Source organism: Drosophila willistoni (assembly GCF_018902025.1).
Source record: "Drosophila willistoni isolate 14030-0811.24 chromosome 2R unlocalized genomic scaffold, UCI_dwil_1.1 Seg200, whole genome shotgun sequence".
NCBI classification, from domain to species: domain Eukaryota; kingdom Metazoa; phylum Arthropoda; class Insecta; order Diptera; family Drosophilidae; genus Drosophila; species Drosophila willistoni.
In genome coordinates this window covers 6,800,268-6,826,409 of record NW_025814051.1, presented here as the reverse complement: position 1 = coordinate 6,826,409, position 26,142 = coordinate 6,800,268, and the positions used below count along the sequence as shown (strand labels likewise).

Here is a 26,142-nt window from a genome sequence, read left to right as displayed (position 1 = left end):
TACTGTGTCTGTGCACTCAAATGGAATTAAAAAAAATTCAATAAAAAATAATACCAAAATATATGAAAATCTCTTCTGTCCTCTTCAGCTTAACCGCACAGACTTTAACTAATTGCCAAATTTTACTTTAAACAAAACAAATTATTTATAACAAATAATACAAAAAAAAAAAAAACAAAATATATACCGTCGCTTTATCAACGTCCAACAGGACTAACCACCGTCTCTATATATAATATTAAAGTACTGAAACATTCATTTCCCTCGATCGAGTGTGTGTGAGTGAGTGTGTTTGTTTGTGTGTGCGTGTTTGTGTGTATTGGAATGTAAGTGTCCATGTAAGCCAGTGAGAGAGTGAGTGACTGAATGCTCAGATATACATCTACGTATGGGGGAGTGAGAACCAAACACACCTGTTGATGCCATCAATTGTTGACCGCAATTTTGTACGGAAATTCAACTTGAAGTGCTGCTAGTGAATGAAAGGCAAATCAATTTTGTGCGTCTGAAGGAAACTTCAAATATGAATACAGGTAGGGCCAAGTAATTGGACGGAGGAGGAAGAGGAAACGTGATTAATTAGTGAACGTATCACCATCATCATCATCATCATTCATTCATTTTTATTTATCAGACACCAATTTATTCAAGTGGATAAATGTAGAAGCCCCTTGCAGTTCAGTGGATGGATTTCAGTGCCTTGTGACCACTTTTCTTTGTTGATTATTAATCATTTTCCTTTAAGTGAGTGTATAACAGAGATATTAAGAGACTAGAGATTTCAGTTAGGATATTATTGAATTGAATTTTATATTTCGTGTTCCTCTGATTCTCTAGTTTTAGCTTAAACTAGATAGTATAAAAATACGAGGTATTTCTGTATCAACTGAAAATTGTGTTATAATCAGGCTTCACTATTATAAAATTTTTTTTTTAGCCCTTACTCGTGGAATTTTCATTATAAGCTCCTTACATATGCAATTTTTTTTTTCTTCAGCTACAAAAATGAATATTAGCTTCATTTTTGTTTACCTTGATTATTAGTTAAATGTTTTCAAGGTAAATGCATAAAAAGGATACAAATTTACTTCAATTGATTTAAAGTTAAACTTAAAAATAAAAATAATGTGGAGAACAGAAATGGGGAAAAAAAATCTGTCATGATTAGCATTTCAGTTAATTCAATAAACTTTGGAATGGACATTGACTGACTTTTATGACTTTGATTAAATCACATACTATGATGATTTCTAAATATCCAAACTCACATTATTTCCCAACCATCATTTCATTAACTTGGCTCATTAAACGCAGTTTATTAACTTGTGCACATCAAATATTAATAACTTGGCTAAACTAATAAACTTTTCCCCCGCCCTTTGCCTTTGTCCATTTCGTAACACTCCTCAAAAAGGAGATCGTAAAGAGCATGCCTCTTCACCGCAACCACAACAACAACAACAACAGCAGCAACAACAACAACCTCAACAGCAACAGCAACAAAAATCGCCACAACAGCAACAAATTAACAAATACGATGCCTTGGATAGTTCTAGTACCAATAACAAATTAAATCATAAGAATAACGATAAGGATAGGGATATAATAGGCAAAGATTCGTCGAAATCAACGAATGTTGTAGTCATTGATGAATCATCATGTTCATGTCCAACCAAGACCAAGAACCAGGCCCAATCGCCACAGGGCAGCGAGGTCAGCGGGAGTACGAGAAGTGGAGCAACTACATCATCGCAACGTCGCCGACAATTGCAATTCCAAAGGCAGAAAGAGGCCAAACTTTATGACCCAGGAGATGAGGCAGCATCAGCCCCCGCCAAACCATCCACATCACCAGCCTCAGCACCAATTCCTGCTCCCCCGCCTGGTGGTGAATTGGTCAATTGTATAGCCTACGATGATAACACTCTGGTCATTGAGCGTAAACCTTCGCCCACATCACCGGCCACATCCAGACGCTATCTGAAGGCAGACACACCCACTCGTGGAAGTCGCAAATATAATCGCAAGTCACCAACACTAACAACACCAGCAACAGCAATTAAAAGCGATTTAGAAGTGGTCATTATAAAACCCGAGCACCATCATCAGCATCGCTCACCGACGATAACTCTGCCAGTTCCCACAGTGGCCACAGGTGGCCAACACAGCACAGGAACTGGCAGCTCACCATCTGGCAGCTCCATTGGAATCTCGCCTGCTGCCTCCACAACGGTTCTACAACAAAGGTATATGCAGCTCCAGCTGGAGCACAAAAACAAATTCATTTACAATGCAATGCAAGAGTTTGATTATTTGGAACATACACGTACTAGGGCATAGTAAGTTAGCATACGGAATCTCGTCATTTAATTCTATAAGTATCGTATGTATGTATGTTTTGTACCCATATATCTGTATGTATGTCTGTATGTTGTGTAAACTCGCTGTCGTGTGTCCTTGTTCGTTTGTACCTCTCTATTTATTATATATGTAGGTAGTATAGTGCATGCAAGTATGTCTATACAGGAATCGTAGACTCGAATCGAGATGTTGGTAAATAAATGTGACAGAAGATCTTTATAAAAGGTAAAAGTAAAGAGTTTCGGTGCCTAAAGAAATTGTCAATTAAAAAGTGTTTAAAATTGACTCTCAGACTATGGCATGTATATTTTTAAATCTATTCTATTTCAAATATTTACATACATTATAAGTGAATGATGAAAGTATTCACATTTTTAAATAGCTGTGCAGAGCAAATCATGCCGTTTTTGAAGATCTTTTATAACATTGGCAAGGATGTTATCCGCTGGAAATCATCTGATATCTGGCGCAACAAAAGAAATTTATCTTTCATATATAAAAGAGAATGTTCATCCTTTTTAATGGTTTATAATATTTATCAGAGCAACAATAATGGAATCAAATTTGCATTCAGCTAGTGGATTAATTTTCTACTTTTTATGGATTTTTAACACAAATTCAGACAGATTTTTGTGTTGCAGACCGATGATATTTCTGTAGACATAGCATGCTAAGATTTGATATCTGAATATGTTAACTTTAGGTACCTAAATACAAATATCACACCATGTTAAGAAGAAACTTCTTTAATCAATTAGTTACAATCTCTGTAAGTTTATTCCGAAAAAGATGTTTGGCATTCAAGACAAATTGACATTTTTGTAATCTTCTTTTAAATGTTCAACGATTCATGCCTTAAGAACAGATTGTTTAAGTCTAAATGCTTACCATTTAAAGTGTTCAGAAATAATGAAACTATTAGGTATTCGAAATTAATTGAAATTTAGAACTATTCCAGGGTTTTGTATATGACACCTCGAGTTATTAAGTGTGACTTAAGTGCATCCAGAAAGTTTCTAAGGATCTTCGATCTGAAAACTACTAATCGTATCCGTTTTCTTCTCAATCTCACTTATAGTTGCAGCCCATTAGAGGTTAACGCCAGCAGTGACGAGCCTACTGCCCAGCGAAACGGACAGAGACAGGATTCTGGGACCACCAAGAAACGACCAAATAACACAGAGCTAGCACTAAGCACTGTCACCAGCCAAATTGTCAATAATAGCACATATAAGCTCGACTTTAAGCAGCGAAGACATAAAAACAATAATAACGGTGGCTCCGAAGGCGGCAACGGTAGTGCTGGTGGTGGTGGCAGTAGTAACCAGAGCAGTAAACGTCGCAAATCCAGTTGCACTTCGTGTGGCGGAGCAGGAGGAGCTGGCTCAAGTCAACGTTTGACACCAGAGGAAGCTCTCGTCGTAGCTGCTCAATCGGCGGCAGCTGGCGCAGCGTCCGCTTGGCAACAGCAGCCACAGAATAGTGTTACGAGTGCCGGAAGTACCAATAGCAGTTACAGCAGCGGTGCTCGAGACGAGGACAGCAGCTACAGTGCCGTTGGAGGCGATAGCAGCAGCAGTAACAGTTGCAATTGTGACATTACTGGTGATAATAGTACATTGCATGGTTTTGGTGTCGGGGACATAAGCAGTTTCATAGGCGACGACGATTGTGACGAGGACGACGACGATCCAAATAATCCAGATCTTAGCTCACAGACTCTCAGAACTGCGGCAATTGTAGCGGCCGTTGCAGCCGCTGCTAAGGAACAGGCCGAAACCGAGACCAGTGCGGGTGCTGGTGGCGGGAACACCGACTGTGACAGTTTCAGTGATCGTCGTCAAGATGCCGATGATGTACGAATTATTCGCTGTAGAAGCGGTGGCAATGATTCCCTTGAAGACGTTGGCGATGTGGATGACAATGCCGATGTTGTTGTAAAAAAGAATACACGCAATAATCGTCCTTCGATAAGAAGGACATGTAGAATCACCGAGGAGGACGACGACGACGACGTTGAAGACGGGGAGTACGACGACGAGCCGGAGGGCACAACAATTGATATAGATGAACAAGAGCAACTTGCCCAGCAGCAAGATAACGACGATCAAGACGACGACGACGACGAAGGAGAAGAGGAAGAAGAAGACGAGGAGGACGACGAAGACGTTGACGAGTACTACGAAGAGGAGGAGGACGAGACCCAAGCCTTTTCCCCCTTCTATTCAAGTTCCGCAGAGCTAATTGATAATTTTGGCGGAGGAGCGGGTAAATTTTTCAACATTATGGATTTCGAGCGTGGAGCATCTGGTGGCGGTGTCTTTACACCAAATGGCAATGGAGGAGCCGGTGCCGGTGGTGGAGATGTATCCCAATCACGTTACGATGCAACAGAAACAAATCTTGGCGGGGGTACCAACATAATGGGTGAGTACAAAAGAAATCTCCAACCGCATCTCAGTTTATTTAAATTTACCTCTTTTTGCGTTTAGGCATCGATGCCATGGGCATTGCAAACATTCCGGAAACAATGAATGGCACCACAATTGGGCCAAGTGGTGCCGGCGGTCAGAAACCTGGCGCTGCCGGTCCAAAGAGGCCCCAGCGACGGGGCAAACCACAACCAGATCGACCGCAGCGAGCACTTTTCTGTCTGACAGTTAAGAATCCATTGAGAGCGCTTTGCATTCGCATTGTGGAATGGAAGTATCCTTTTTAAAATACTTTTAACTCGAGTAGAAGTCACGGAAAATTAGATTGCTAGCTTAATTGGCTCGGGAAAATTTTACAAATGAGTGGCTAAAAAAGAGCAACTTCCATCATTGATTCAATGAATATATTCACTATTCTCGTTCTTTTTTGTCTCGTCCACTTACAAATTCATACACTGACTCAAGTCTGTAACTGTTTACTTCTTCATTTCTCTAGTTCTTCCCTGGCTTACCTCTTTGCTAGTCTTTAAGTCTTCATCTGTTTTAATACATTTGGCAAAGATAGTGAATAGAAACTACTCCGATTCTAGAGTGAACTATGACGCTGTTTTATGGTAAGGTATTCTATTTGCTACTCGTTGAGCTGAATAAAAGGCCTTTTCCATGCAAATAAAACCAGTCAGTGAACAAATGAACAAATGATCAACTAATTGCGCCCATTCATTAAACATTGACCAGGTTGATTAAAGGGACCCCAATTCTACCCGCTAACTAGTTCTCGAATTTCAATTAAGATTTTTAACACATCATTTTATGGGTTAATTTAGAAACTCATGTCTTTACAAACTTTCAAAACATTGGTACTTTTCTTAACTCATTTCTTTTAACTGCCAGACCATTTGAGTTCCTTATTTTATTAACCATATTTGCCAATTGTGTTGCCTTGGCCGTTTATACGCCTTATCCAGGCAGCGATTCGAATGTGACGAATCAAACCTTGGTAAGTCTTACGTTCTCCAATTAAATAAGCATATCAGAATATATGAAATGAAACTATTTATTAATCTTTATAAATTATCTTTTCCATCTATCTTTTATACATCTTCATAATGATCGTTCGATTTCAATCACAAAAACCACAAATCATACATTAAATCACATCCTATTCACAACCCAAAAAACTGCGAACCCCATCCCGATATGCACAAAAAAACAACACAAACCACCGAAACACTACACAAAAATAACACAGGAAAAAGTTGAATATGTATTCCTAGTTATATTCACAGCGGAATGTGTTATGAAAATATTAGCATATGGTTTTATGTTACATAATGGTGCATATCTAAGAAATGGATGGAATTTATTAGATTTTACAATTGTAGTTATAGGGTAAGCATACAAAATATGCCAGTTAAAAGCGATTAAGCGCCCAGGCCTCTTTGTAAGGCCTCGTTTTAACCATTTTCTATGTTACCTTATATCCAATTTAATCGGCAAAAAAAAAAAAACAAAATTAAGTTCAAGACACGTATGAAATTGTATGCCATACACAACAAAAAAAAAATATCAACTTGTTTTTACAGAGCAATAAGTACAGCACTCTCCCATCTGATGAAGGATGCCTTCGATGTGAAGGCATTGCGTGCCTTTCGTGTGCTGCGTCCATTGCGACTTGTATCGGGTGTACCAAGTAAGAGCTTAGTTAGCACTACAAACAAAAAAAAAAAAGACCGCAAAACCAAAACTCAAGTTGTTCTAAATATGTATACACTTAGACTCACCTAAATATACTACGGATTCATTCGTAGCTTTGAAGTGCTGCACCGAAGGGAAATAAGTAATAGAATGGCAAAAACAACAGTTTTTCATTATCAATTGTCTTTTGTTCCTTAATCTGTGCAGCATTTCATTGTGTGATCTATGTATGTTTCTGTAATGTGTAATCCTTCATGCGCTATCCATGCGCTTTCTCGCAGGTCTACAGGTTGTGCTTAATTCAATTTTAAAGGCCATGGTGCCATTGTTTCACATTGCACTTTTGGTTATATTCGTAATCATAATCTATGCGATCATTGGTCTTGAGTTATTCTCCGGTAAATTGCACAAGACGTGTCGAAATGAGTTTACAGGTAAGACAAAACCCAAAATACAAACACACACACACACACACATACAAATTTCAAACCACGTACAATATTTATACGTTGTACGAATATCATTCAGTTGTCTTGAATGCCACCAGATATGTCGCATTAAAATTCAACGTCCAGCATATTTTAGCTCTATTTATAGTAGATTAGAATAAACCAAAATATCCAAAAACAAAGACACACACAATTTATAATCAGACATTGCAAGCAAAACACTAGCCCCTCACCCACCCAAAAAAAATGTGTTAACTAATCTACTTGTGAATAGAGCAAAGAAACAAAAAAAATTGTAATTAATTTGGGACAATTTCTATTATGCCAATGATGGAGGCATATTCCGCCAACAATACCAAAAATATACGATACAAACAAATGGCACTTTATAGATATACCCAACAACATTCAAAATCATTCGCATGTCATCCCCCATCAAATCTTATCCACATTCCATTTCATTACTAATTAAAAATTCCCGAAAAAAATACAAACTCTTAACGGAATCTAGGTGAATTCGAGGAGGAATCCAAGCCGTGTGGCGTTGGAAGGAAATGTAATGAATCTCTAGGCTTAAAATGCTACGGGGGCTGGGAAGGACCCAATGATGGTATTACCAACTTTGATAACTTTGGTCTAGCCATGTTGACGGTTTTTCAGTGTGTCACCCTGGAGGGTTGGACCGATGTTTTGTATAGCGTAAGTTCACCTTAAATTTCCCAAATGTTTGCCTATTCACCAAATATCTTTGCAGATTCAAGACTCTATGGGCAGCGATTGGCAATGGATGTATTTCATTTCCATGGTCATATTGGGCGCATTTTTTGTTATGAACCTAATTCTTGGTGTCCTGTCTGGTGAGTTCTCCAAAGAACGTAATAAGGCCAAAAATCGAGGTGATTTCCAAAAGTTACGTGAGAAACAACAAATTGAAGAGGATTTGCGTGGTTACCTCGATTGGATTACCCAAGCTGAGGATATTGAACCAGATGCTGTTGGTGGCCTAATGCCAGATGGCAAAACCAAACAATCCAATGATATGGACTCAACAGAGAATTTCGGTGAAGATCTACCAGAAATTCAAATGACTGAATCACGTTGGCGAAAAATGAAAAAGGATTTCGATCGTGTCAATCGAAGAATGCGACGTGCTTGCCGTAAAGCAGTTAAATCGCAGGCATTCTATTGGTTGATCATTGTTCTGGTCTTCCTTAATACCGGCGTATTAGCCACAGAGCACTACAAGCAACCACCGTGGCTGGACGAATTTCAAGGTGAGTTGGAAAAAAAAGGATGGGAATCGATTGAGTTCAGTTCTCCACTAACACTTTGTTGCCTCATTTTGTTTAAGAAAAGCAGTTTGACACAATTTCAACTTTGAATTTCAGAGCTCGCTGTTTCAACACAGCCTGAAGTTGTTATAGGACCCTATCTATAATCTCAACTTATTTCAGATCCCAAAGATATGCTATTCACCATTTTTAATCAAAATCTATGTTATAAATTCATTTCAGAGTACACTAACGTATTTTTCATTGGCCTCTTCACCTGTGAAATGATATTGAAAATGTACAGTCTTGGCTTCCAGGGCTACTTTGTATCCCTTTTTAATCGCTTCGATTGCTTTGTGGTAATTGGTAGTATTACCGAAACCCTTCTTACCAATACGGGAATGATGCCGCCCCTTGGTGTCTCTGTGCTGCGTTGTGTCCGCCTGCTGCGTGTGTTTAAAGTAACCAAGTGAGTTGCAATTATTTGGAATACAAATCTGAAGAAACTAAGTATATGAGTATTCCCTTGTTTTTTTTTTAGATATTGGCGCTCTCTATCGAATCTCGTTGCTTCCCTATTGAACTCGATACAATCGATTGCTTCACTCTTGTTACTGCTCTTCCTATTTATTGTGATATTTGCTTTATTGGGCATGCAAGTTTTTGGTGGTAAATTTAATGGTGACGGCACAGAGGAAAAGTATCGCCAGAATTTTGATTGCTTTTGGCAGGCTTTACTCACTGTGTTTCAAGTAAGTTGGCCGAAAATGATCATGTATGTTGATTGCTTATAAAACTGAAATCTATTGTGGTAGATAATGACGGGCGAGGATTGGAATGCGGTGATGTATCAGGGCATTGCTGCATATGGTGGTGTTTCGTCTTATGGTGCTCTGGCGTGTATATATTTCATTATATTATTCATTTGCGGCAATTATATATTGCTAAATGTGTTCTTGGCCATCGCTGTGGATAATTTGGCCGATGCTGATTCATTATCTGAAGTGGAGAAGGAAGAAGAGCCTGTAAGTAAAGCTATAACAAAACAAAGAGCCCGTATATAACTTTTCTTTTGTGTGATGCAGCATGATGAGAATGCTCTAAAAAGATCCCATAGTCCCACTCCCACAATTGATGGAGAAGATGATGAACATCTTAGCATAGATATGGATATGGAACATCATGAAATGGACGAAGATAAAATGTGTGTATGACAGTTTTTATAACAATTTGTACAAAAGATTAATTTTGAATATTAATTTTATGTAGGGATCATGAGACTTTATCCGATGAGGAAGTACGCGAAATGTGCGAAGAAGAGCAAGAGGGTAATTATAACAATTGAATTATGTTTTGTACATATAAATATGTGTTAGGCATATATCAATTTAAGTCTATGAATAAGTTTAATTATCTATAAGTCATAAAGTATTTTAAGCTTATGGCCTCTCTAGACATTAACCTCAAAACTATCCTCAAACAAAAAATCATTAACTCATGCTGCTCAATGCTGGAATCAAAAAACAAACAAAAACAAAACTCGAAAACATTATTACAATATTAATCGAAAGACTCCCATTCTGAAGTATCGGCACATGTTACTGCACGACCCCGACGTTTATCCGAAGTGAGCATGAAGAAGACTAAAAAGCCAATACCACGTGGCAGTGCATTTTTCATTTTCAGTTATACAAACAGGTAAATCCAATTGAATACACAAAACAAAAAATACTCTGAGAGTAAGTTCAAAAACACACACACACACACACACACGTATACATGCGCACACCCACTATCATTCCATGTTTTTTTTTTCATTTAAATTGTTATGCATTTCTTAAGTTCCAAAGTTTGTTTTGCATGCAAGACCCAAGTTTCATATCCACAATATATATCATATTCTGTATCTATCTAATTTGCATACTCTTGAATGTAATATATTTATATATATTAAATACTATATATATATCAAACTTATAACTTGATTTTGTTTCCTTCAGTTTTTTGACTAAACGACGTTTTGGAAACTGAGTAATTGACTAATTTACCGTACAATCGCATTAATTTGCCTATTGCAATTTAGGTAGTCGATTTTTGTTTAGCCAACTTGCAAGTTCATTCGAAAGACCATTCCATTTTTCAAGTTTTTAGAATTCAATAGTATACAATGGACTGCTTTTGTTTACTTTATACATTTAGAGATTTTTTTTCGAGCTGCTCCTTTGAATATCCCTGGCCAAATTTTGCATATAATTTTAAATGGAATTTAAGTCTCACTTAAGTAGTTAGAATTTTCTTTTAAAGTATCCTAACATTTTAATTTAGTTTAGACTTAAGAAAACATAGTTTCGTATTATACTCTTGCAAAATGGAAATCTATGATGAATTTTCAATGCTAAAGTAAACAAATAGAGAAGATAATCTGGACGAAAATGAATAAAAAACTATACTAAGTATACCTAAGGACAAAAAGCCCTTATAATTAAAGTTTGGAACAATTTTGTATTATTTTTCATCTTATATCTTCATAACGTATACTTGTAAAATTTTTAGAAGAAACATAATGGGAGCAAATTGTCTGTAAATCTATTTTTAAAACCCACAAAGTTCTAGTATTTTATCATCAGATTTTGCCTAAACTTCTAAATTGCAATGGACGCAGTAAACAATGCTAAAACTAGTTGAGCATTACATTGCAAAACAGTAAAAAGTTGAGAATTACATCTCAAAAAAGTTTATCAAAGTTTAGATTTAAAGCCAACTGAGTGTCTTTAATATATGGACAATATAAACACTCCCGATTTGGTTTAAATTTAGATAAAATTGGAGATAAGACATCCATAATCTCCATTTATATTGCAAGAGTATAGATAATTCGGCTATGCCGAATGATAGTTCCCGACTGCTGATTTACCCTCTACTATTCCATTATGATTAAAATAAATGTTTAAACTTTTTTACCGATTCTTATTTATGTTTATCATTTGTTCTTTCCAAAATTGGCATAAATCATATATATGAAAAAAAATGCATATATTTATATATACTTGTATAAATCTATAGTGGATGAAGAAGGCATGATAACGGCACGACCACGTCGTATGTCAGAGGTTAATACGGCAACAAAAATTCTACCCATACCGCCGGGCACATCATTCTTTCTTTTCTCACAAAAGAACAGGTTTTTATGTTTTAGTTAATTTTTTTTTAAGAACAACAACAATAAATTGAGGAACTGTTTTTTTTTTTAATTTTTAAATATTTTTTATGTGTCAATGTGTATGTTTTTATTGAGTTTTAAATGTCCCCCGATATGCTTAAATGTATTTTGTCTTTTGTTTAACTTTGTTTTGTATGTGATACACCTGTACCTGTGTTTAGATAAGTAGTTTATAGATGATATACATACCACCTACCTAAAAAAAAAGAATATTTCACAACAGCTTTTTTTGTTTTTTAGTTTGAGACACAAATCGATTCAGAATAGACTTTCTTCTGAAATCGTTTGCCGCCTTTTTATAGTTTTTAGTCAGCAATGTATTTCGAAAATAGTAAATTTATTGGAGATAATATCCAAATATATTCTAGCTGCTTTTTTTTTTGCTTCACATTTTCGTTCGTTCAACTAACTTTGTCTTGTCAGAACTCTAATAGCCTGTCCGACGACTACATGTGTTCCTCAGTTCGTTTTTTATTTGAATCAATTTTGATATCAATTTGCACTTTTAACGTTATCTAATATTTGCTTAATACCTTTTCCTCAGATTTCGTGTCTTCTGCCATTGGCTGTGCAATCACAGCAATTTTGGCAACATTATCCTTTGCTGCATCATGTTCTCATCCGCCATGTTGGCCGCAGAGAATCCTCTAAACGCCGAAGCCCCTCTTAACAAAGTAAGTAGCTCCAGTTCCAGATGGAAAGATATGAATCCAAAACTAATTTGAATCTACAACCAAAAACCCCATAAAAAATTGTTCAATTGTAAGTTGTCAAATGGCGCTTAAATTTGTTCACTCGCATTTTTTGTACTTTTACTTCACTCTTAATGTAGTAACTTGAGCTCAACACACATATTTCATTTGTTTATGTCACTTTTCAGGTACTGAATAAATTTGATTACTTTTTCACGGCAGTTTTCACAATAGAACTGATTCTGAAATTGATTTCATATGGCTTCGTTTTACATGACGGAGCCTTCTGCAGATCCGCATTTAATCTATTAGATTTACTTGTGGTCTGTGTTTCTTTGATATCTCTAGTGTCCAGGTAATTAAACTCATGCTCTAACTCTACTCTAACCCAGTAGTTGAGCTGTGACCATTTTTTTGGGACAATACAAATAAAAACATCGATTTCAACTACAGTTCGAATGCGATCTCAGTCGTGAAAATTCTACGTGTGCTCCGTGTTTTAAGGCCACTCAGAGCCATCAATCGAGCCAAGGGTCTAAAGGTGAGAGTCATGCGATTCGATACGATACGTTAAGATTCGATATTATTCTAAAAAAAAAAATTGCTTTATTCTATTAACTTACTTTGATGAACGAGTTTTTCAACTTAAATTTTCTTTATGATTTTTATTTTTACTTTTGTTCTTACTTCTTTTAATAATAATATTTTTTGTTTACTTATGATAACAAACAAAATCACACCAAAACGAAAAAAAAAACTAATCAAACTGCTTCGATTTATGCAAATAATTTATGGGTCTAACAATTAAACAAAAACACACTTTACAACAAGAAATTTCTCTAGAGGTACCAAAAATAAAAACCTTGAATTGCTGGGTGTAGGGTGCACCTGAAAGAAATACAAAGAAAAAACAAATAAGACATTAGACAAATAATATAAATATATATAAAAAAACGTATGTTTATTGCTGAATTATACACTGAATTAGTTGTTTTTCTTCTTTTCTTTTGGTTTATTTTCTGTGTTACTATTTTAACACCTAACGAAAAATGGGCGTGGAATAAAAAAAAATGAAAAGAGAAACCCAAAATAAAACTAATTATTATCTGGGCTTGGCTTAGGCATAGTCGAAACTATGTTTTTAACTGTATTTATTATACTAATCATATCTATTTTTGGTTTGACTAGAAAGTCATTGCGATCGACTTTAATTTTCTTTATGAATTAATCACTAAGAAATTGTATTAATTATAGTTCATTTTTTTCTGTGTTTCCCTTAAAGAGGCTCACAAGCACGATAATTTTTTGATTTCACTACTTAAGAGTTGCCATTTGTGCCTTAAGAGTTAAGCATCATTCTATTTACCAACTTATCAAGATATTGCAAATGTATGTATATAGGCTTTACAGGGTTTGTCAAAAACAAAATAACTTTCTGATCAATATAATCCTCTTTAAATGCGCAATGACTTTCAGTATAGCCAATATATAGAGGTCCAATTTAGCTTCTAACAAATACACCTTATATTGAATAGCTTTACTTACTGTGTAACTATGACTTTTATTCTTTGATTTATATATTTAATATAATTTATAAATACATATATATATCGTCGTATCACATATACAGCATGTTGTTCAGTGTGTCATAGTCGCTGTTAAGACTATCGGAAATATTGTGCTCGTCACATGCCTTCTACAATTCATGTTTGCCGTAATAGGAGTTCAACTGTTTAAGGTATGATTTCCTTAATTTTAAGTTAAATATTTTAATTTTGTTTATTAAGAAATTTCTTAGGCATACACATATAGAATTAATTGTATACTTTTAAGGGCATCTTGTACAAACTAAAAACATTTATATGCATGAGTATCTTCAAGTAAGAGATAATAGTTTAGAAGCTGTAATATAAGTATGTATTTTAGTTACTTTTTTTTAGTTAGCTAGTTATGACAACTATGATAGGAAACGTTTTAGAACCATAACAAAAGTTTACTATATATATAGATCCTAAAATAAAGTCATATTAAAGTTTTTAAGGATTCTATTTTTAAATTTAATACCCCAGTATTATTAATTATATTATTATTATTATTAAGTTCGAATATGTAATACGATTTTGTGTATAAAATGACTACTTGAGAATGAAAAACTATAACCACATAACAATTATTAACGAATAGCCATGAAATTTGTATAAATTAGATTTAAGCAATTTTAAATGCATTCATCCTAACCTTTTGTTGTTGTTGGAATATATTTAAAAACTCTTGTTCCATCTTATATACTAATTTTATTTTAACGATCTTGTATATAATGCCAATAGCAAAAAGTAAATCCGCACAGTATTGCTTATTAATGCTCTGCCATATCTTTGGAAAAATAAAACAAATGAATCATATAGAATATATAGAGAGAAAAAAGTCGAATAGGGGCAAAGTTTACAAGTTAACTAGAAAATTCAAAATTAAATTTGCCCATTCATTTTGTTATTCCTTCAGTGCACTCTATAACAATAATTTCATTTAACACTCTCACACCGAAAATAAAATTGAGTAATATATATAAAATACAAAGTCAAAATACTTACCAATTTTTTGTTATATAAATGTAATTTCCATTATATTCCACACCCATTTTCTGCGTTTCTTCGTCAAATTTAAGTAAAAGCAAATAAGGCAAACATAAATGTACAGATAAATAGAGACACTATCACAAAACATTCCAAATATATTTGGATATAAATAAGATATGTAATTCACACATGCATTTTCCTTAGTTTTAAATTATCTACCCTTAGTGATAGCAGCATCAATGCCAACCTTGCACCCTAGCATCAAGGCAATCTACCAATCAACCAACGAAATCAACCTAATCAGCTAGGATCGATCTGATATCGGCCATGCCGAACATTTTATACGCTTGCAAATTTTTGATCGATTAGGTGGGCAAAATATAAAAAGTAATTGGTCTGTTAAAAACTTAAAGCTGTATGTCTTGAGTTTCCTAAAGATTTCAACAGATTGAACTTAAGAAAATTTAATTCAACTCAATGTTTATCTAATTTTTTTTGTTCAGTTAAACATTACGAGTGGCTCCAACATATCTAGGCCTTAAGCTTAGCTTTAGAGCTAATGGAATCTGTTGCAAGGGTATAAACCGAAAAAATAATTTTAAAAAAACCTTTCACAACCTTCCTCACGTGGTGTACAAAAAGGAATCCAATGTAGTAACCAAATCTCACATATACTAAAACAAACACAAAAGAATATGTAGTAATTTAATTTTTAATTTCTATATTTTTTCTCATCTGTTTTATTCCTATCTTTGTTTTTCTTTATATTTTACTTTTGTTTAATATTCTCACTGTCCATAAAAATGTGATTAACCAATTTACATCTAAACCTTACAATATGAGCCCCTTATAAATGTATTTTCCTGTTTTTTCTCTCTTTTTTTTTGTTTACTTGAATCCATTGCTTTTGAACTTTTCCACAAAATGTGTAAAAATTGATTATCCGGCAAAAAATTTTACTCAAAAAAAAAAAATAAATTGTACAAAATACTTTTGATTTCATTGAAACTATTCCAAATATGTGGCCCATGATTGATGCTGCCAAAAACCGAAATCGTGTCAAAACGCACACCCACACACACACACATATATTCAAACTCACACACACACACACACACATTGACATATCTATTCCAAACCTTTACACTGGCAAAAAAACAACAAAAAACTTTATAGTACGTGGTCAAATGCGTTGTAGTCGCAATCAAAACAATTGGTAATATCATGTTGGTTACATATTTATTGCAATTCATGTTTGCCGTTATTGGAGTACAACTCTTTAAGGTAATTTCTTATCCAACTATATTCGTATATACTTATATATATCTATATAAATTCTATAAATCGAAATCAAGGTGAAGGTTAAATGGTAGAAACGGCTTTAAGTGTGCGCTATTAAAAAATAAAATCAAGAATCGATGCTGCTTTAAGTGTTTTGCTTTAAATTTTTGATATGTACTTTCGACTCTCAATGCTGTATAAGAGATTGGGTAAACTACCTACCTATATTACTAAATATATACTAAAAGAAACTCTACAGTTTTCTGCAAGTAAATTGAAAATTTTCTTTGCCTCTTTTACTCTCTCTCTTTCTATGTCAAAATCTTATGTAAAAGAATTAAATAAAGATTTTTGCTATAACGCTAACTTGTTATACATATATGTATGTATATATTCTACTTCGAAGTCTTGTAGAATATTGAAGCAGCTTCAATACCTTTGCTGCTAGCTTTTGTTCCCAAACCAATAACCCAATTTAACAAAAAAAAGGATAACTCCCTTAGCTAGAGCTCCTTGCCAATCTCTTCGTACTATGTATATATGTGTATGTATTTAATCATCCTTAAACAACTCCTTATGATCAAAATATCAACCTAAGAACCTCAAAATGATTGCAACCCGTTTTAATTGTCCTGTCTGTAAATACATGTGTCGTGCCGTCCTATCGAATGTTGTGTCCAATTTTAAACAGTGTATGTAAATGTTTTTGCATATGAAGAAAAAACACCCTGTATATGTATATAATATATATATACCTATAAATAGTTAGATTAGTCTATTGTAAATGGCTGCCAAAATACAATTTAACTAGGCCTTAGTCCTCCATAGTTCCGGCTAGAGATGACAAAAAATATTAATAAAAAAAAGTCTCTTTATCGTTATTAGTTTATTTAGTAAATCAGTTCGTAATTTAACTAAATGGGCTCAAAGTATAGTCAACCTCTAATCTGAGGTTAAGTATACTTAAGCCCAGTGTAATATTGATTAACATCATATGCTATAGTCTATTAATATGTTTTCCTGTTCTTTCCCGATGCATTCTTCTTGAAAATCACCCACAACATCTATAGGGTAAATTTTTCAGCTGCAGTGATGGTTCCAAAATGGTCGAGGACGATTGCTGGTGAGTGTAATTTATGACATATTCTTATACCAAGAAGCAAATGGTTGTTTTTTTTTTCTTTGTTGATTCTTTTCTTGTGTATTATTAATTGTAATTAATTAATTCACTTCTTTAGTGGCACATATCTCATCTATGATGACGGCGATGTCCATAAGCCGCGACTCAAAGAACGTGAGTGGATTAATAATCGTTTCCATTTCGATGATGTGGCCAAAGGAATGCTGACACTATTTACTGTATCCACTTTTGAGGGTTGGCCAGGGTAAGTATTAAACAACGAATTTGTGATACTATTTGATTTTAATCATATTTGTTTTATACAAATTAGCTTGCTCTATGTTTCCATTGATTCGAATAAAGAAAATGGCGGCCCAATACATAATTTCCGTCCCATTGTTGCTGCCTATTATATTATCTATATTATTATAATTGCCTTCTTTATGGTCAACATATTCGTCGGTTTCGTCATTGTCACTTTCCAAAATGAGGGTGAACAGGAATACAAAAATTGTGATTTGGATAAGAATCAACGTAATTGCATAGAGTTTGCATTGAAAGCGAAACCAGTGCGTCGATATATACCCAAACATGGCATACAATATAAAGTCTGGTGGTTTGTCACATCTTCATCGTTTGAATATACCATCTTTATATTGATCATGATAAATACTGTGACACTGGCAATGAAATTTTATAATCAACCATTATGGTATACGGAACTATTGGATGCCTTGAATATGATATTTACAGCAGTTTTTGCCTTGGAATTTGTCTTTAAATTGGCCGCATTCCGTTTTAAGGTGAGGCAACAAAAATGATGTATTAAATCGAATCTTAATGATTTACTTTGTTTTATATAGAATTATTTTGGTGATGCTTGGAACGTTTTCGATTTCATTATTGTTCTTGGCAGTTTTATTGATATTGTGTACTCTGAAATTAAGGTTGGTAGATCTAAAAATAGCTATAGGATATTTAATTTTATATATGGCTTTTCAATGTTTGTTGTCATAGAGCAAGGATACTTCCCAGGCCGCTTGTGACATTATGGAAGGATGTAAAAACAAAGCCAAAGCGGTAAGCGGTATAACATATTTAAATTTGTTATGATCATTTATTATAAATGTCTTTTATAGGCTGGTTCCAATCTTATATCCATTAATTTCTTCCGCCTATTTCGCGTAATGCGTTTGGTCAAACTTCTTAGCAAAGGCGAAGGCATACGAACTTTGCTCTGGACATTTATTAAATCTTTTCAGGCTTTGCCCTACGTTGCTTTGCTTATTGTCCTACTTTTCTTTATTTATGCAGTGGTTGGCATGCAGGTAAGATATATACATACATACAGTATCTACAGATGATTACAATATTTATTTGTTTCACAGGTCTTTGGCAAAATCGCTTTGGATAATGGATATGCGATAACACCGAACAATAATTTCCAAACGTTCCAGCAGGCTGTTTTGGTACTTTTCCGTTCTGCCACTGGTGAAGCTTGGCAAGATATTATGATGGCCTGTTCGGCTCAAGATGATGTTAAATGTGACAGAGAATCGGATACACCGAACGGTGAATGTGGCTCATCCATAGCGTATCCATATTTCATATCTTTTTATGTCCTCTGCTCGTTTTTGGTACGGATCAATTATAAATCTTAAACCGCATTAACTAAATGAATTCAATTGCAGATTATAAACTTATTCGTGGCCGTCATTATGGATAACTTTGATTATCTAACTCGGGATTGGTCCATATTGGGTCCACATCACTTGGATGAATTTATACGTCTCTGGAGTGAATACGATCCCGATGCCAAGGGACGCATCAAGCATCTCGATGTTGTCACATTATTGCGAAAAATTTCACCGCCCTTGGGTTTCGGTAAACTCTGTCCACATCGCATGGCCTGTAAGCGTTTGGTCTCCATGAATATGCCGTTAAATTCCGATGGCACAGTCCTCTTCAATGCCACCCTTTTTGCTGTGGTACGCACTTCATTGAGTATCAAGACGGAGGGCAACATTGACGATGCCAATGCTGAATTAAGAGCCACAATTAAGCAGATTTGGAAGCGTACAAATCCAAAACTATTGGATCAAGTTTGTCCGCCTCCAGGCAACGATGATGAAGTTACTGTGGGTAAATTCTATGCCACATATCTGATACAAGACTATTTCCGACGCTTTAAGAAGCGCAAAGAACAGGAAGGTAAAGAAGGTCATCCGGATAGCAATACGGTTACATTGCAGGCAGGTTTGCGTACCCTACATGAGGTATCACCTGCTCTCAAGCGTGCCATATCTGGTAATCTAGATGAGTTAGCCGAGGAGCCGGAGCCAATGCATCGCGTAAGTGAGACAAATTTGTTTTTTTCTTACTATGGGATTTAAGCCATCCAAGTTAGTGTTAGTTAGGATGTTAGGAGTTAGGATGAAAAACAGTTCGGAAAATATGATGTATTCTAAACTGATTTTTTGTTAACTTTACATAAGATACTATTAGTATATTTTGATATTGTGAGACCTTAAAACTTTCCAAAGGTAAATTGTATTCGAATTCCCCATTCTCAACTCAATTTTCCAAATTTTAGCATTTTCAAACGTTTCCCCATTTCGAATTTACTGCTTACAGACAGACAAACAAATTAAAAGGGGTTTTAGTATTATTTAAACTATGAAAATGGCTGAAAGGGATTAGATTATTACACGGTATGGATTACAATTTATTAATTATTTTGCTGTACTTCATGCGTCATCAATTACTATAATTGATTATCGTGACATTCTGTGGATTTTATTTAGACACTATTAGATTAGAAAAATAATTAAATAATATTTAATAACTTTCTTGTCTAATTACAGCGACATCACACACTCTTTGGCAGTGTGTGGTCCTCTATACGCCGTCATGGCAATGGTACTTTTCGACGTAGTGCCAAAGCTTCGGCTTCGCAGAGTAATGGAGCTCTAACCCTGACTATTGGTGGATCCATGGCTGCTGGTGTCGGTGGCAGTACAATGGTTTTGGGATCCGATCCAGCTGCTGGAGATTATCTTTATGACACCTTGAACCGCAGCGTGGCCGATGGTGTTAATCATATAACGAGAAATATAATGCAAGCTAGAATGGCGGCCAGTGGAAAATTGCAAGATGAGCTACATGCCAGCAGTGGCGGTGAACTGAGAACTTTTGGGGAGAGTATATCAATGAGGCCATTGGCCAAAAATGGCTCTGGTGGCAATGCCTCTGTTGGAGGAGCAGCATCAATGCTAACTCGAACCTTGCCACCAGAAGCAAATGCGATTTCTTATGAGTGAGTATTTGGGGAAATTTTTGGAGGTATGATTTATTTAGGTTCCTCTCTACATGATCTGTATTTTTTTTTTTTTTTTTTGGTTGATTACTTAGCCAAACTAGAAAAATGACTCAAGAAAACAAACATACACTTCCATATATCAATGACATTGTGTGAAGCTAGAAGGCTTACATATACATTCTTATCAAATATATCTACTTACATATATACTTCCTGTTATTATGGCTTGCTGTTTAGTGAGTTCAATATATTTTATATTCACCATACGATTTTATGATTTCTTATCTGTGGCATTTAGTAAAAAGAAATGAAGAGAGCAAGAGATCGAGAGAGAGCCCTTTAAAGTTTGTAATGGACAAAAGGAGCCAAACCAAGTGATAATAACTTGGCAAAAAAAAAAAAAGACAAAATAAAATCATATTTAAATAAATCAATTTAGTTGAATTAGCGAATTAGTTGCAAATCACATAAAGAACAAAACAACAACAAAAACAATCAACTTTTACTTTACTCAATCCCAAAAACATTAATTTCAGCAACCGCAATCGTGGTATTTTATTGCATCCATATAATGGTAAGCCTAAAATGCTGCAAATTGCAATAAAAATTAACAAAACAAGTAACAACAAATCCATAAACCAATAACAATCAAAATTGAATACAAAAAAAAAACAGCAGCAAATACATTTAACAACAAACAGCACAACTTAAAAAAAAAACAAAATGTTATTAACCTTTTTCTTATTGTTTGAACATTCAATTTCTTTATAATGTTTCATTTTTTTTTATTGTTTTATATACAAAACAAACACTTCTAACAATTAATTTTTCTAAAAACATAATTTTTTTGTAGCTCTTTTGCATAACAATATTTTTAAAACATTTATTGTACAGTCTGAGCCACTGATGTGTGAGTTCTTCAAAAAAAAAAAAAAAAGTTTTATTGCCTGCGGCATGCCAAATATAAAAAAAGACAATCACAAAAATAAAAAAATCAAAATCAAATAGAACAACATTTAATTCAGACATCACAAAATAAAAAATAAATAAGAAACACGAAAAAAAACTTAGTATCGGCAAGCCGACGTTTAAATACTCTTGCAGCTATATATGATATTGCTTTAAAGTCCTAATTTATCACTTTTAAATCAAATATGATCTGAGATTTTTTAAATTTAGATATTTAAACGCAATATCGAAATCTTAAGACCTATGCTTAAGGGTATGAACAAAAAGGTGAAGATGAAGTAAGCGTTGCCAGTCTTTATGTGCTTCATTAGGTTGTGATTCCCAACTCGTTTAGGCGTTATAGATATGTAATTCGTAAGTTTTTTTTAAAAAATCTGCTGACGAAAGAAGTTTGTAACCTTTTTGTGTTGACTTCTTCAGACCTGATGTAAAATTCAACAAAAATTTCCAAATATTTAAAATATATTCTTAAAAATAAATCATTTGTTCTTGAAACTAGCACTTTAATTGATATATTTGATATAACAATTAACAAAATATCTGACAAATTCATTTTTGACTGATTTGTGTACAAGAGTGTTGTAGAGTTTGTTAATAAGGTTTCGATTCCTTATACAAATTCATAAATTTTCAAACTGATAGATCCTAAGAATCAAAAACCTTAAAAAGTCTCTGAGTAAAGTCCGTTCTAATCTAAATTTTGAAAAAAGAAATAATAAACTGTGATAACTTCTGCAAGGGTATACAAAAATATATTTTAATTTTTGGTTTTCCATGTAATTTTGGCTGTTTGTTAAATCGCGAAAGACAAAAAATTAACAAATGAAATGATAAACACAAAAATTCAATTATCACTCGTAGAATATTTACATATATATACATGCGGCAAACAATTAATTATATTTTACATTTAGAGTTTAGTAAATAATGTAGAAATTGCGTAGATTAGTTTCGATTTGGGTGCAGCTTAATTAATTAGAGCCTTATTAACGGAAAACGCTTTGGCTGCAATGTAATTCAATTTAGTATTCAACATAATTGCATTTTAAGACATTAAAACATCATTTTGAAAATACACAAGATTTAAAATACAATTTTGTTTCTGTATTAAAAAATCCATTTAACTTAACTAACAGCATATTCATGTAAATTACAGTGTTAAAAGTTGTAACAATATTAGGTTCTATAAAATGGGGCAACAAAATCTATATTTAAAATAAACAAATTAATTTCATTTGCAAAGAATCTGGTTAGATTAGAAACTATTTTTGACCCTAGAAAAAGAAAAACAAGTAAGTTTAGGTTCTACATATATTATTAGATAAATAACATTTTTATTCGAGTTTAATACAATATAAATTGTATTCGATTTCCAACTTGTTTTGGTTCGAATTTCACAAGCCAATATGGCTTAAAAATTTTATGATAACACCTAATTTTTTCGGATTGGATATTGACAATTTGTAGGAACTTTGTCTAAAATTTAGACTCTAAATCAATATATTCTATTATAACTACATATAATTAAAATCTCTTTATTTCCTATCTCGGGATCCTTTCACCTACTAATACCTTTCATTCTGCCATATAACCTAAACTCTTCTAGAGCCAAATTAAAACCAATTCTATCTTCTAAACCCTTTCAACACATATCACATACAACAAATAAACTGAGTGCCGACGATGGCTCCTTTTGTTGATTACAAACTAACAAACTAAAATTTTTGATGCAATTATGTATACCATTTAATTACCTACCAACAAATCAATCAACCAATCAATCATAATTAACTATTAAGTGAAAGTAATTTGTTTTTGTATAACTCTTTTTTATACAAATCTATTTAATTATAGCCTAAGTGATTCGAGTTTAAAAACAACCGAATGCTGAGAGTTTCGAACCATTCGTATCATTAAAAATCACTTGCCGGATGAATGTCAAAAAGTTCGAACTGCGTTAAAAAATTCAAAAAGACAAAGACAAATGGTTTCCATTTTCAATTGGAAGTTGTTCCTAGATTTTCATTTAAAAAAACCAAAAAAAAAAAAAATGAAAGTAAACAAATAAGAAAAACATTTCCCTACTCCTTTATATCAAAAAAAAAAAAAGAAAAAGAAAAGAAAGATCAATTGACATAACACCAACAACAACAAATAAACAACAACAACCTACAAATCAACAACAACAACAACAACCAGAACAAGCCAAGTACAACTATAATAATTCGAACAACAACCGTTTTAACACGCACCAACAAATCTGAGACAAAGAAAAAGGTTACCATTATATCAAAAGCAAAAAATTTACAAAAAAAAAAAAAAATAAATTATCAACAAAATATCGATATTGATGTCTATATTATTCAAATATATTGAACAAAAAGCAATATGTTTTTGTGGCCCAAATCGAGTCAGTGTATGTGTGTGTGTGTGTGAGTGTGCGTGCGCCCGTGTGTTTGTGTGCCTTGCCTCCTAATAAACCAATAAAAAAAAAAAACAAATGCCAATATTAACCTCCCCTCCCTGCCGATATTTGTACGTCTAATCAAAAAGAAAACAAAAAAAAAAGCTGTTCTATTAATTAATGCCAGATTGTTGTTACTATTCAATGTTGTCTATGTCATCGCTTGGTTTTTCATGATTTCATTTTTGTTTTGTGGGTGGGATTAACTTAAAATATTATTATAAACCCTAAAAATGTAAGGCAAACCCACACAAAATCATTCAAACACAATCTACAATGTGAATACCCGAACATACTCACATTACATAATCACATACATAAAAACATAAATACCAAATATGCTTTGTTATCGAACCTAGAACGCTTTACGTCTATATATATACATATAAATATATGGTGAATCCTTAGTTCTCGATATGCTTAACATATCTAGCGATTGTTGCTTGCTTCAGCTTTAATTTTAGTTTACTAACCCTTGTTTTGTATATACATACATATATATAATGTCCATATTTGTATATAAATTTAATCACTTAGTACAAGTTGTACAAATATAATATACATAGAACTTGTATTAACGAATGCTTTACTAATTCATAACTATATACTAAGAAGTAACATAATAATTGTATACTTTAAAGCTTGATGATCATGTAGAATTTTAACAAGGGTCAGGCCTACTAACGTGAAAGAATTAAACTAGTCAAGTCAGAATTAAACTTAGCCATTTAAAATAATCTATCGAAAGACTAGTTCAGTTTAGATTCTGTCAAAATGAATTTATTTATATTCTGAGCATATCAACAAATTTTTATATACCGAAATAATTAAACGAATTAATTACAAACATTATATATAGTTTATATTTTATATTTTACTTGATTCATGGTTGTTTACCAAGTTAGTAAAGACCGGAAGCTTTTTTTAAACATAAATTATCACTTGATCATGCTGTTGATATATTTTTGACTTACGTATAATGTCAACCTTTAAAACCATAAAATGTAACAATGTAAAACAAGATGGAAATTCTGAAATTTTAATTACTTTTTAGGAAAATTGTAAAGCATTTTCAAATTCGTACAACTTTACTCCATAAACTTGGAATAAGTTTACAAAGGGAAAGAATTATTTTATACAAAATAATTAGAATCAAAGTTATAACATGATCAACAAGCTCTTTGTATAATAATTAGAAATATATTCTTAAAATTTTGAGTTATTCAAAAATCTAATCTGTTGATATAATTTCAATTCTATTTCCTATGCATACCATTAGTCTACGCACCCAATGGTGCTATTCCTGGCCACGAGCGCATGATCCAATCGACACCAGCTAGTCCTTACGATCAGCGTCGTTTACCAACTTCATCTGATATGAACGGTCTAGCCGAATCATTGATTGGAGGGGTAAGAATGTCTAAAGAAATCATACAAATCATTCAAAAATATAATATAAATTCATTTTTCAGGTACTCGCCGCTGAGGGATTGGGTAAATATTGCGATTCAGAGTTTGTGGGCACTGCCGCACGTGAGATGCGTGAGGCTCTGGATATGACGCCAGAGGAAATGAATCTAGCTGCCCATCAAATACTATCCAATGAGCATTCATTGAGTTTAATTGGTAGCAGCAATGGAAGCATTTTCGGTGATGCTGGCGCTGGTGGCGGTGGCGCAATTCTTGGTGGCAGTGGTCCATCATCGTTCTCATCGGGCACTTTGCAATCACCACCGATACCTGATAATCGTTTGAGACGTGTGGCCACCATACAGACCACAACAGCCAATAATCATAAATCTCAAATTAGCCAAAATAACACAAATAATACTAGAAACTTGCCTACAACTAGCCAAAATAATATCTCGCCCACGAAACAACAACAACAGCAACAATCGCCGCAACGAGGAGGTCCAGGACCAGCGTCCTCTTCATAGCACTTAAATGAAATGTCTTCTTGATGGAATTTGAAATGTTTAATATGCAAACATAAACACAACTTTTTTGTATAATTTTTAGCAAAGAAAAAACATTTTTAGTAATCTAAATGACACCAAAACACTGAAAACACATCCAAAAAACACTAAAAACTAAAAAATTTGTAAAACTTGTAAAAATGAAAAAAACTTTGTATCGTATAGCTCATTGTTTTATGCCTTTTTGATAAAGTCTACGATGGTTTACAACAACAAAGAAGCCAACAAATTGTACATTGAAACTTAAAACTTAAAAAAAGGACAACAAAAACCCAATCAAATTAAAAATATATATTTTTAAAACAAAAACAAAA

The 26,142-nt window shown here is 33.6% G+C and overlaps 1 protein-coding gene across 4 annotated transcripts; it reads left to right on the top strand.

Annotated features, from left to right (window-relative positions):
- Positions 1–268: 268 nt before the first annotated feature.
- LOC6643675 (voltage-dependent calcium channel type D subunit alpha-1) lies at positions 269–25,937 on the top strand. Of its 4 annotated transcripts, XM_023176523.2 has the most exons (33): positions 272–533; positions 1,415–2,246; positions 3,440–4,788; positions 4,854–5,067; positions 5,688–5,793; positions 6,046–6,185; positions 6,380–6,486; positions 6,773–6,925; positions 7,452–7,639; positions 7,695–8,214; positions 8,455–8,680; positions 8,753–8,963; positions 9,027–9,236; positions 9,297–9,415; positions 9,481–9,539; positions 11,275–11,392; positions 11,976–12,105; positions 12,312–12,478; positions 12,577–12,664; positions 13,754–13,861; positions 15,876–15,983; positions 17,051–17,103; positions 17,219–17,365; positions 17,432–17,903; positions 17,964–18,047; positions 18,118–18,180; positions 18,240–18,428; positions 18,489–18,737; positions 18,792–19,451; positions 19,965–20,416; positions 20,956–20,993; positions 25,132–25,262; positions 25,325–25,937. In XM_023176523.2, the coding sequence occupies exons 1-33, from the start codon at positions 524–526 to the stop codon at positions 25,787–25,789; spliced, it is 8,166 nt and encodes a 2,721-aa protein (XP_023032291.2). In that variant the 5' UTR covers positions 272–523; the 3' UTR covers positions 25,790–25,937. The 4 variants fall into 4 exon arrangements, with proteins under 4 accessions (XP_046866904.1, XP_023032291.2, XP_002066410.3 ...); XM_002066374.4 differs by lacking the exon at positions 15,876–15,983; XM_015178139.3 differs by lacking the exons at positions 11,275–11,392; positions 15,876–15,983 and adding an exon at positions 9,783–9,909.
- Positions 25,938–26,142: the final 205 nt, after the last annotated feature.

Bases quoted from the DNA above. Each gene is read 5' to 3' on its own strand.
- LOC6643675 (XM_023176523.2), top strand. The intron at 12,106-12,311 runs GTAAGTAGCTCC...GTCACTTTTCAG, and splicing joins CCGAAGCCCCTCTTAACAAA to GTACTGAATAAATTTGATTA. The intron at 17,104-17,218 runs GTGAGTGTAATT...TCACTTCTTTAG, and splicing joins ATGGTCGAGGACGATTGCTG to TGGCACATATCTCATCTATG.